At 39.8% G+C, this 13,741-nt stretch overlaps 1 protein-coding gene across 9 annotated transcripts in view; it reads right to left on the reverse strand.

The window, feature by feature from the left end:
- Cdin1 (CDAN1 interacting nuclease 1) overlaps positions 1 to 13,741 on the reverse strand; it is a 207,646-nt gene that overhangs the window by 136,958 nt on the left and 56,947 nt on the right. For all 9 annotated transcript variants that reach the window (XR_015046502.1, XR_015046501.1, XR_015046500.1 and 6 more), the window contains 3 exons: positions 11,179 to 11,224; positions 10,230 to 10,294; positions 2,851 to 2,911 (listed from right to left, as the gene is read on the reverse strand). Coding sequence is in view for 5 of the 9 variants with exons in the window: in XM_021153861.2 (XP_021009520.1) it covers positions 2,851 to 2,911; positions 10,230 to 10,294; positions 11,179 to 11,224 (172 nt within the window). In the remaining 4 variants the exon portion in view is untranslated. The remainder of the gene's footprint in view (positions 1 to 2,850; positions 2,912 to 10,229; positions 10,295 to 11,178; positions 11,225 to 13,741) is intronic.

Consider the following 13,741-nt stretch of genomic DNA (forward strand, 5'->3'; position numbering starts at 1 on the left):
ACAATAAAAATAACACAGCACCTATTCATTTGTAAAAGTATTTTCATTTTCAGATTATTTATTAATTGCATTGATTAATTTCACCAGGAAATATATGTTTTTAAGAGCAATGATGCTTGCCTCACATGAACCTTTTTTATCCTGAGTATAAAATGGGAAATATTCCTCATATATTATCACGAGGAATTTTTTTGACAGGTACTCAAGTCCTATGTTCATACCAAAATTTTATCTTGATTTAGTAACTAGACAAAGAAGGTAGCTTCATTTGTATGAACAGTTTTTTTTTTTTTTTCAAATATATGTACTTGGATGCCCTTAAATTCCCCAAGTAGAAAGAAATGCTTTTCACGGAGCTGCTTATTCGTGGTAACGCACATCAGGGCTGACACATGAAAAATGGTGAAATTACTGAAGGTACTCCAGCCTGAATAAGGACTACCTTATTAGTTCAGGTACCTGCATCTCTCTAATTTTCATATTAATCATGTGTCCATCTTTCTCTGAAATAGGGCCATCATGCTTCATGTCAAAATTTAGCATGTAAGTAAAATTCATAGTGCTTCAAATCTAACTTGAAAATATTTGTGTGGAGAGAAGAGAACGATGGAGCATACAATCACTAACAGAACGAGAATTCCTAAAAATGTTAAGTTTTCAGGCTTGATCAGGAAAAAAAGGTATTAAGACATTTATGAAATCAAAGATGGCTACCTAGATCCCTTATCCTACCCGAGGCACAGTAACAAGGAGCTTTTGTCTAAGGAGAGTTGCTGTATAGTATACTGTATGAGTTACATATTTCTCATCAATTTTTACAGTTACACTGATTAAATATATATTGACTCATAAAATATTACCATCACATCAATTGCCACTAGATATAAGCGTATATCCTTTAAGTATTAACTAGCACATAAACATGGGAGCTCGGATGTTCAGAAGCCATAATCTGGCACCCACCATCTCCAAATTTCCCTAATGCATTAGTAATCATATGTAAAATGTTTCCTCTGAACTAAATGGGCACCAAAATGAAGGGAGGAAAAAAAATCTCTAAACAGCTATTTCTTTTAGAGAGGCTAAATATTGCTACATATTCATGGTAAATAGTAAATATTAAAATGGGGAAATATATGGTGATGGGTTAGCTTTTTCCATACAATTATAAGATAGTAGCTGAGATCAGTTCCATAACTAAGTTCAACAGAACTATCCATAAAAATTCCAATGAGCACTTGGAGAGTTGGCTTGATGATTAAGAGCACTGGCTACTCTTCCCTAGGACCTGGGTTCGATCCCCAGAACCCATAGAACGGCTCCTAACCATCTGTACCTCCAGTTTCAGGGAATCTGACACTCTCCTCTGGCCTGGCATGGGTAAATATTAGTTACAAAGAAGATACAGAGATGTACGAGCAGACAAAACACCCATACACATAAAAAACAAACAAACTAATAAACCTTTTTTTTTTTCAACACTGGATTCAAATGAACACAAAGTGCTACTTTAGAAAACTTCCATCATCGATGTAAAGCAAGCTCCCCGTCTGCATCACTGTTTGCCCAGATGCACCTACAATTCTACCACCTCCCTCTTCTCTTTCATAGAGGACAATCACCAAAATCCTACTTAGTGTTGGGGTACCTCAAGTCATTAGGAGTACCAACTTAGAACAACAGCAGCAACAACAACAACAGTAAAATGTCTGGAGATCTTTAACACCCACCCTACTCTAGAAATAACAAAATAAAATACAAGTTTTCCTAGGAAGAGAAGACAAACACACTCTCTGTGTTAACTATCATATCAGACTGTGACGATTTTTCCCAGACTATTAAACCTATCTACTAACTGATGGGTAATTGTTCTTCTGCTGACTACAGCAGTGTGCAGACAAGAGAAGCCATCCTTCCTTCCTAATGCAGCATGTAGAACTTGCTGCTCCTGCAACGCTTAATGTTCACAGCACAGAGTCATCTTTAATGCAAACACACATTTTCTGCCTTGCCTCTCTGTTTTCCATTATAACACAACACAGAAACAGTGTGCATTTCATGCGTCCCTATGAGGTTTGCATAAGCCATTCCAACTCAGACTCAATATTGTATTGCTCTCATTACAGTGGATAAATATTTTAGAGTTTAGGAATTAAATATTTTATTTTTCGGTAGGCTCTCTGCAACTATTGTGAACTTTCTGCAGTTTCTTCATTCAAAGGAAATCTTCAGGGTTTCCTTTTGAAAATGTTAGGCTGTTAGCTATTTCCCCACACAGGAGCAGATCAGAGGTAACAAATAAGTTCCATAAATCACGTTATACTTGGTGTTAATAAGAATATTATGCTTCTTTATGTGAAGATGGTTTTCCATAGGCTTATATCCTTTATTATAACAAAAGTTTATAAATAGAAAAATGAATCAAGTATATAATACATTGTCAAATTTAAAATTTCTCCTTTCATTTTTGTAATAGTTAGCATAGGTTTCCTTGGCACACATCTTCTCACTTGACATAGGTATTTCTCATGCTAAATTACGGCAACCAAACCAAAGAGCATGTTTGGAGCTGTTTGGTTGAAATTTTCCACAAAACAAGAAGCAAAGAAACTGTTTGTACATTTGCCTTAAAAGAAGTAGACTAATTATGTCAACTGATTTATTAATTCATGAAGTTCTTTGTCCAATTATTAAAAGTACAAAGGGACCAGGGAACAATTTAAATGTCTAACACACCTCAAAATCTTTCTCTCTTTTTTGAAAAGTTAATTATAATTCTGAGTAACACTACTCTAGATAGGCCCCTTAGGTTTAGCTCAGGTTTAAATAAAATCATAACAATAACATTACCTCATTGGCCAGCTCCAAGAGCACGGGGGCTGCTCCGTTTTTCCCCACGCCATTCAGGTACCTAGGTAGACAAAGGCAAGTGGTCATGCAGTGACAAGGAAAGGCCAGCACAGACTTGTCAATGTCCCCTGTGTGCACATGTTTCTCCTGGGCAAAAGCCAAGCTCAAGACCTGTTAACGTTTGCTACGATCACAGGGAAGCAGTGAAGGGCAAGGCCAGCGTGCAGCTTACTTCAAGCCAGCCACTGATGGGGAGGCAAGAGGTTCAGCCACACCAGTCTCCACTACCTTTTAATTTTTCAGAAGTAAGTGAAGAGAGGTGGTTTCTAAACCCCCACCCACAGCACTCTACACACAGAAAAGGGACAAGCTGACTCTCTGTTTAAACAATGCATGTAGGCACATAGGCACCCTTGCCAGGGAGACCTTACACCATGGACAGGCAAGGGGAGACCTTCACCCTCTCATCCACCCTAGATTCCTGTAATCACCCCAGCCTGTACCATGAAACTGCACTTCAATAAGCAAACAAGCACAAAATCCCAGGCTCTCCCAGACATGGAAGTTTGTTTTCATCAAAATTTGAATGTAGCATTCACCTCCTCTAAGAACTCTGAAAGCCCGCTTTCAATCCCAAGGTTACAGGGTAACCACCTACCAGATTCTTTGAGTTTCCTTATAATCTACAATCTTGCTATTGTTCTACTAGTGGTTAGACCTCGGGATTCACATGTTAGGCAAGGGATCTACCACAGAGCTCTCTCCAAAGACTTTTTGCTTTTTGGAATTTGAAACATGGTTTGACTGAGTATGCGGGTTGGCTTTTAATTCATTAGGTGGCCCAGGCTAGCCTTGAATCTGTGGTCCTCCTGATGTAGCCTCTAGAGTAGCTTGAATTACTGGCTTGAACCTGTAGATCTGGCCACAATCGAGTGTCTATCCACTCTACTTTGCCAGCCTCATCTCCAACACTGTCTGATACATTTACCCTTCAGCTGTGTTAACTCTAGCCACACAGGTCCAATACCATGTTCTTCAGCCCACCATGACGGGTAAGTTAACAGCCCTTCTTATGCTAATGAGAAGTAAGTTCTCTATGGCAAAGCACGGAATAAGGTACTGCTAAGCTACAGAAGTTCTCCTAACTATGAGATACATTCCAACATACTGAGTGAGTGCTCGAACTTACGAAGAGCTCTGAACTCTACATAGATGATGCCTTCTTATGTGTAGATATGCCCAGCATAAAGATTATCTTATAATTCAGAGTAGGAGATTTATAACTGAACAACATGCTATATTAAAAGTTATATAAATGTGGTTCTCTCTCTTTCTCTTACTGAAATGTATTTAACTTTCTTGTGACACCTATGAGAGATAGTGTAAGGCCTATATCATCAGAGGAAGTGAGATAACTGATAGGCAGTGTGACCCAGCTTTAGGCTACTTCTGTTCTGACAAAAGGTCAGCAGGAGGCCCACAGAGCAGATGGCCACAGGTTACCTGAGTCATGGATAGCGAGACCCTGAAAGGAGGAGGACTAATTTACTTGTCTGTCTCCAATTCATCTCCTAGTGCAATGTGGACAGACTTGGAAGGGCTGGGGAGATAGATCTCACTCAGCTTACTCTACCTACTACAATTCTTGACATATAATAGATGATTATCTAGTGTCTGTACATATATACTTTTTCTTATTAATAATTAAATAATTCTTAAAGCCAATTTAGGTAACCTAGCAAAATTATATAAGGATATTTTCCCTAAAAGGTCTTATTTGATTGAATAAATTAATCTTTGTTAATGTTAAAAAAATAAAGTCAGTAAATGACTTCTAGGATTAACTGCCAGAAATACAGCAGATGCTGTATTATAGAATAATATAAGCAAGGCAGAGTCAACACAAATTATAGGGAAAGCAATGAGATCATTACAGCTTCAAAATCATTCAAACCAGTCCACTTCCCACACACTGGGTTCCTTCTTAACTCTGACTATATTACATAGGAAATCAATGAGGCAACAGGGCCTTCAGAAGCATGGGTGGGAGAAAAGCAAGTGTAGGTTTGAAGACAGATCCAGAAGCAAAAAGGTAAAAATAAAAGCAGTTCTCAAAAGACAAAGAATCCAAAACATGGCAATGTTGGTTTAAAGACTACAGCTTGGGAACATGAGCTTGTACCTCCAGTGCACTGAGGATAATCAGCCTGTGTAGCTGTGTCACCCCAGGACAGCACGAGAAGCGCATACTTCTGAGATCTCCAGCCCTGGGTCCAGTGTTTAATAGCACACTGTTGTCAAGGTAGCTTTAGTATTGATACTTAGCATTCATGTATACTTCAAATGCTTTTGAGAGTTCTAGGTTAGGCCTTAATCTGGGCTCTGAGGAAACAATAGGGAATAAATTATCATAAAGATATGACAGTCTTCAGACAACAATTTAAAAAGTCATAAATGCATTATATGTGCTGTAATAACATTTCAAATTAGGTGAGTTGGTCAGGAAGCCCACTCACAAGTATCACTTGACTCTTGATAAAATGAAAGAAGCAGTAGTCCAGGATCTGTTTGTAGGGTAAACTACTTGTAAAGGGAACTGTTGTTTTGAGTCAAAATTGCATGGTTTCTCATAAACGACTCATCTATCACTATGCTGATAATACACAGTGGAAACTTCTACCAAGTTTAAAGAAACAGAAAGATTGTCAAACAGTAATCCCAAGCACACAGTTTGCATGCATTCAACCAGAGCAAATTCCTAGTGAGTACAAAGGCTCCTTTGCCAGCTCATACAAGGAAACCATCCTCAACGCACTGATGAAATCTACCCAGGCCAGCACAGTGACACACATCAGAAGCCACAGAGCCAGGGGGAGAGGGAATACTGTACCCTCTGACCAGCCAATATAGCTGAACCATTCACCTCCTGTTTCACTCAAAGACTATTATCTCAAATAAGACATAAGTAAGTAAGTAAGTAAGTAAATAAATAAATAAATAAATAGGTGAAGCACTATGTGAGAAGACTCCTGATATCAACTTCTGGCCTATACACACACACACACACACACACACAAACATGTACATACATCCCACATGTAGAAAAGACCCTTAGTGAAGAGTTATTTATGGATGTCTGATTGGAAGATCTACGATCGTGACATTATGGACTTATTTAAAAACGAAACAGTTGAGTTGGAGATACAGTTCTATAGTAGTTCCCTTCCCCAGCAAGCACAAGGCTCTATTGCCAGCATAAAACACACAAAAAGCCACACCCCTGACACTGTTTTCTCTCCTTTGAGAATGTTTTCCCCCTCCCAACAAGCCAGTAAAGGCCAATCTTGTTTCTAAATGGACCTATGTACCCTTACTCTGGACAACCCATGTGGAGAACTGACAGAGCTGTGCTGTGCTTTACAAATAACACCTATGCTGACTCTTCCCTTACTGAAATTCACATATGTAAGAACACAGGTATCTTCCATTCCCTATGCCAGTGGAAAGCAGGAATTGTGAATTGTGTCTTTTTCACAGAGCATGGACATTACCATCAGGATAATATATGTTCAGGAAATGGTGCTACTGGACATTTCAGCTTTTTGTGACAAGAAAACCAACCTGAGGAAGGAAAGATTTATTTTGGCTCATGGTTTCAGGGCAGGGCTGTTCAGCTCCACTGCCCTCAGATCTGAGGTGAGAAACAAATCTTGACAGAGGAGCATGAGAGAAGAAAGAAGCTACTCAGCTAATGTCAGTCAGGAGACAGACGAGAAGGGGCCAAGGCAAGATGTAGGCTCCAAAGACACACCCCCAATAACCTACTGAATGGTGTGACCCAAGGTGCAAGGTGGGTCTTCCCTCTTTCGTTATTACTGTCTAGAAATGGCCTTGTTTTATTTAAACTGAGAAATATGTTGTACTCTCTCCCAGGCATTTGTCAATCCAGTCAAGCTGACTCTCAGGATTAGCATCACAGTGGAATCAATGTTCAGAAACCAGCTTTATCATGTACTGTCAATATCAGGTCTCAACAATTCTTTTCTCCATGTCAACATCTTAGAAAATTCAATTGATCCGATTCTGTATAGCTATGAAAGCTGTTTCCTGAGCCAGTATGGTTAGAAGAAATGGGAGATAGGATTTCCAAACCTGCTACTGATGGGAACTTACACATCTGACCATCTGTGGCTGTCAATACTCATTGTCAGCCTGATTGGCTTTAGAATCACCCACAGTTGAGTGTGTGAAGGTACTGAGGGTGGTTCCAGCAGGGAACAGAGGAGGGAAGGCCCATCTAGGATGGGAGGGAGGGCAATGAAAGGAGGAAGTCTGAAGTCGGCTGAGTACTGCCAACCTCTGCTCTCTGCTTCCTCATCTGCCCCTAAGGGAGGGGTCTCAGCCACACCCCTCTACTGCCATGAACTCTGCCATGCAGAGCACACTCACAAACTGCAGGTCAGAACAACTCCTTCTTTCCTTAGATTTCACACGAGAGAAACTTTGACCCAGCAATAAAAAAGTAACTAATAGTCCAACCTCATGTGTTCAAAAAGCCTATGTGTAAATGGGTGAGAATCAAGATAAATTCCACCAAGGACGTTCCTGTATGGAAATAAAATAGGACAGTCCAAATGAATAGAGTACTGTTTTCAAGTGAAAACCTAAAACATCCAACTGAGAAGACTTTCCCACCAATGCAAAAACTCAGGAACACACTTTCTACTGCTCTCCTGATCTTACGAATTCCCAGCTGACATAATCTCAAGTCTCGCTAGCTAGAATGTGGAATCAGGGTCCACACTGCTGGCAGGAAGAGAACTGAGACACTCAGACAGTAAGCCAACAATACTTAGTCAATTTCTAAATGTCTGCATTGTTTGGACAGTCAGGAACTACAAACACAGGAATCGACCAGTGCCAGTGAGCCAGGCACCAAGACGCTTACCACAGTATTATTTATAATATCAGAACACTAGGGACATTTGGTCCTCAGAAGAATAACCTGGGAAATGCAGTCTTTTACATGGTGAAATAAGGCAACTAATAAAAGAAAAGGCTTTTACAAATAATAGTATATCATATACATTTTCCATAATAAAATCCAGGATTCATAGCTACACATGTAATATGACCTTGACTATGTAAAAATGGGTTGTCGGATGAAATTTAACCAGTAGTTATCTCTGAGTGGCACAGTTATGGGCAGTCACTCACTCCTTGCTAAGCCATCACAAAGATGCTTAATTTTCACAGCAGGTGGTATTCATAAGGGAAATTTTTTAAAATAAGTTGTTATTAACATTTTCCCATTGCTTAAATATGTGTGGATAAAGCACAAGCTGCCCTTAGTCTAACCACCCAGAAAACAAACAAGAACCTTTCAAAGCCAATTCACCTTAGAAAACCCCAGGACATTGGAGCTGCACATTCCCAGTGACAGGCTAGAAAGGTGGTCTGCCTCAAAGGTAACAGTATGGCTGCCTCCCTCCCACGGCACAGAGGGAGGGACTGCCAGTGATCAGGAGGACACTGTGGGGATACCTTTCCTCTGAGTCTGTTACAGCCCCAATTGTAGTTTTATTTCAAATGTTTTAATGCCTCACCATAACTGAGACCCTCATATTTAAAAAAGGCAAAGAAGCAAGTCTATTTCTACATCCTTGTTACTACCCACTCTACTCAGTACCTGTCATTTATTACTCAGTAACTGTATTTTCTTAAACTCTTTATCTTTAAAGGGAAACTATCCAGGTAATAGAAAAGTTAATAGAAGAATAGAAAGGATTAGTAATTATGTACATGTTTCTTTCTCGGTGCTGAGGATAGAACGCATGGCCTTGAGAAGCTAAGCAAGTACTGTACAACAGACTGCAGCCCAACACTCTTTGTTATGTTGCCAGACACAGTCTCACCAAGTTATTGAGGCTGTCTGGGAACCTGAGATCCTCATGCCCCAGCATCCCCAATGCTGGAATTATAAACCTGTGCCACTAGACTTGGGATATACACATACATACATACATACATACATACATACACACATACATACACACATACATACACACATACATACATACACACACACACACACATACATATACATGATAGTTTCAAATGATTTAATTAAAAGTCTTTAAGTTTACAAACAAAAATGTATTTCCTTTTATACAGATGTAGTGGTACAGGTCAGTAAGCATAGATTGAAGAAGGTGAAGTGCCAAGTCAGAGACCAACTGGAGCTGTATAATGGCATGCTATCTCAAAGCAAACAGTTACATCTTGGCATAAAAAGAAAAAAAATTCAATACTTTTTAAAATTATCTGATGCCAAAAGCATTTGTAGGTCTTATAGAACTATTATAGGTCCTGTAGAACATAAATGTAAATTTTATGAAGTTAGCATGACTTTTCTCGAAATCTACAAAAACATCTTTAGAGAGCAATTTTAGATAAAATGTGTGTGGGGAGGTGATCCACTCATCGTGCATATCTTTAGTATCTTTAACTTAAAACAAGAGATCTTTCACCATGTGGCACAGTGAATGGCTCTTTAAAAGAAAATCCAATGTCAATAGCTTCAATAAATCTCAATTCTTTTTTAAACTTGTATAAACTTTATTATTTAAAAATAACTTGCAAATAATAAAAACAGACCCCAGACCACAAAATCTATACAATTCAGTGACCTTTCTAAAAGATAACACCTTACCCAGTCAGAATGGCTCTCATCAAGAAATCTGACAACAAATGTTGGAGAAATATGGAGAAAAAAAGAATGCTTATTACTCTCTTGCTGGGGTACAAGTTAATACAGCCATTGTACAAGTCTGTTTGGAGATTTCTCAAAAAATTTAAAATGGAACTACCATTTGCTCCAATTCTTTCATTCCTGAGCCTAAACTCAGAAAGTCTAGACCCTACCTTAGAAATATCGGAACCCTATATTTATTGCTGGCTACTCACCATAGCAAGGAAAATGAACCAACCTAGTTGTCCATCAACAATTGAATGATAATGAAATTTTAGTATATAATTGGTTTGAAAACTTGCCACATATACATGTAGGGCATATGTATACATGAACAAATGTAACCATAAAAGATGTGCACTTACTCAAAGTGTTAAGGAGCTAAATCAGATTCCGTAACAGTGCCATCTCATATACATCATGTATACACACCTAAATGGACACCATCGCCATATTCTTGACACATGCCAACTGAAGCACTCAAAAACTCATTACAAAACACACTACAAGTTTCAAGTAACAGTCTTAATATAGTATAGAAAGGCAGTTTAATGATCTAATTTATTCATAATAATTATAGCAATTAATAGGTACTGTGATACCCTCTAGTGGGGCAGGCAGGTCATACCTCTGGTAATAACTTTCAATCGCTTCTGGAGTGTGATGTTTGGCATGTGTTCTTTTAATATGTTTCTGAAACAAAACACAAAAAAACATCTTTATGTTGTGTCACAGATCAGAGTCAAGAACAGCAAAGACATATTTCTTCATCCCAGTGGCAAGCATACGGGGCAAATGGCTAATGGCTTGGGGATTTGGGTGGTGGCAAGATTTCTTTCCTGCTACTCCATCTATGCATTTTAATCTCCTGCTTGGCTGGGATGTCTTCAGACTGTACCACAAGTACAGTCTATATGTAAAAGCCACCAGGGTCATAGTAATTGAATCTAAATAAGTTTGCTTCGGGCTGCAGAGGGCAGAGGAAAACTTGTTCCCTCTTCCAACCTTTGTATTAATTTTCCCTCAATTCAATTCCATCTAAGTCCTCTGCACTCGGGCTTTACAACCCAATTGCCATATTTAACCAGGAAGAACATTGCTTAAAAACAACTTATTTGAAAACTACAAAAAGTAATTCCATAGAGACTTGCCACTTGACTGACACCTGTCATCTCATGATAAATGACTCCATTTTCTGCCTCTCTTGCCTTCTGCCACTCCAGCAGTGGTCATTTATCATCATCTCTGTCAGCAGTGGGAAGCGGCACTGACAGTGCAAGTCAGCAAACATTTAGCACATGGAGCCACGCAACACGGGGAAATTATTATTGTCAGAATAATAATGCTTTAGCATAATTTATTACAGGTCCACCAAATAAGCAAAGGCTAGATGTTATTAGACAGATGGATGGGTAGGCTTGGCAGGCCTCCACTGAGACGCAGGCGCTGCTTGATGTGGCAAGGAGACCATCCTCCAGCCCAATCAGAGAGCTGGCAGTTCAATTACAAAGAAATAAAGGGACATTCATCATTCAATTAGGCACCTGTCAACCCTCACAAAGGAGAAAACTTCTAACCTGGTACTCCTGGGAGAAGATGCTCAGCAGAGTGGCCTGCGATTGACTGGAACAAATAAAAGAAGGACAAAGTTAATTACTGGAGTGCACAGCAAAGAAATAAAAGAGAAAGGACCTTCAAAGGTAGGCCTGCTGCCCTGTAATCCAACAGAACACGAAAACAAGTGTGGAGAAGTTGTTCCAGATGAGAACCTCACACAAAGGCTTCCTGCCATGAGGTCAAGGAGAGAGGAAGAGCGGATGGGGAAGAGCCAGTCCTGATGCAAAGGCATATCATTTGGATTCTCTGCAACCTCAGGATGGCTGCATCATATCTGTAATATAAAATGGGGTTTTATACTACAAAGGACCACAAGAAAAAGGTTTCTGGCCACAAACAAGTGAGTTACTCCTGGGAACAGCAGGGAGCACATTTTTCACAGACTGACAGCATTCCCAGGTTTATCTTCTTGGCTATCCCAGATTCATGGGGGGGGGGGCGGGGGGGGGAACACTGGTCTTAACTAGAGGTAGCACAGAGGCTAATGGAACATTCTCCGGCCAGCTCTGAAAAGAGAAGGCATCAGGATGTGGCAGTCTACAGAAGAACTCACTCTTTCTTCCCAAATAGGGAGTTTGCTTCTACAACTGTCTGCTTTAGAGATGGAATGTTCCTGTAAGATGTCACCAGCATCCACTGCTGCCTCTGACTGCCCTTGGTGGACACTTCCACCTTATCAGATCTTGATAATGACTACTTTTGATATAGCCTTCAGGTAAATGCAAACCGAATGCAATTTAAATAATTTGATGTTTACAGTATGCCAATGCTCTTGTGAACATTAACTTTTTTTATTTATGAATGAACCCACCCAAGCGTGTCACCAGTTTAGAGAGTTTGAAATAAAAATGACCCCATGTTTGCCTGCTCACTGCCATTGCCAGCAACTTCTGGAAACCATCATGGGGTCTGGCTTCTGATCCTCCCAACCAGGACCAAATGAGACAGTTTTAAAGAAAAGAAAAGAAAAATTAATAGGGCCATCAAGATGGCTCTGAGAATAAAGGTGTTGCCAACCTGAGTTTAATCTCTAGGATTCACATTGTCTGACCTCCACATGCGTGCCATGGCATGGATACATGTCCACATACATATTCAATACAAATATGTATAAAATAATTTAAATATAATCCCAGCACTCTGGAAACTGAGGCAAGAGGACTGCTAAAAGTTTCAGGTCTACATAGCAATTAACTACCCAGCCTGAGCTTCAGAGTGAAACACTATCAAAACAGAGGTGGGAAACAGAGAGAGAAAGAAAGACATATAGAAAGAGACAGACAAACAGACTGAGACCATCATAGGAGTTGGGGGGGATCTATAGATGGTCCCCAAGGAAAGTGCATATATAATTAAAGAACGACTTCAGTGCGTCAAAAATTAGTAAGAAATGTCTGAGGGCAATTATAAATTTATAAATCAATTTTCTCAATTTCCTTTTAAAATTAGAAATCATCATTTAAAAAACTCATGTGTGTGTGTGTGTGTGTGTGTGTGTGTGTGCATGCGCACACACGCGCATATCTGGCTTGCCAGAATGTAACATGAAAATCACATACCTTGGTAGGGTTACTGATATAAGCTTCTGAAAAAGATGCCAAAATGAAGGTCTAATTTTGAGTAAACTATGCTAAGAAAGTAAAATGTTTCATATCTACCCATGATTAAGAGACCTCTCTTCATAGGACAAAATAGACTGATGTTATTCGCCACTTGGCAGTACACAGAAGATCCACTTCTAGGTTTCACAGTGTATTATAGAAGTATTTGTTGGAAAGACAAAAGATGCCACAGCTCTGAGTTTCAGGCCAGTGTGATGTAGAGGACGTTTCAGGACAGCCAGGGCTAGACAGAAAACCATGTGTCAGGAAAAAAAGAGAAAAGAACAAGTGAGTCTGGTCAGGATTTGGGAGCACTATAGGATGAGACCCTCTAGTTTAGTAGAGAAGGTCTTTAAACGGCTTAGTTCAGTGGCATGGGCTGAGACCAAGTTTCTCTGTGAGAAGGAAGCTAGAGTCCCACCCGCAAACATTGGTTAAAAAAAAAACAAAACAAACAAAACCACATAACACAACTTATGGTACAACAAGACTGGCTCAAGAATGGTTTGGAAAAATAAGTGACCCTGCTAAATAATCTGCATGTTGACCCTGTATTCTAGTATGTGTTGATCTAGCAAGGACGAAGGAACCCGACCAAGTGCAAATGAAAAAACCAGAAAAGGAGCCTTGCTGCCACCTCCGGTACTGGCCCAGGGTCTTCCTCCTGGACTTTCCCCGGTGTGCAGGTGCCCAGAGGTCCTGGAGGTAACGTTTGCGCAGGCGCACAGGCCACCAGGCTCACAAAGGCCAGGAAGGCAGTGAGAATTTCCTCTATGGCCAGAAAAGGAGCAGTAGATTATGGACTGCTCTACTTACTAGAGGGCAGTGACCAGATCTCCTGCAGCGTTGACTGTGGAGTCTCCACCCAGAAAGTATTTTCAAAGTTTCTTCACTTGCAGTTTCCTGCATGGAATTCACACCA

The sequence above is a fragment of the Mus caroli genome, unplaced genomic scaffold (genome assembly GCF_978045245.1).
Source record: "Mus caroli unplaced genomic scaffold, Mus_caroli_1 scaffold_2, whole genome shotgun sequence".
In the NCBI taxonomy this organism is placed as follows: domain Eukaryota; kingdom Metazoa; phylum Chordata; class Mammalia; order Rodentia; family Muridae; genus Mus; species Mus caroli.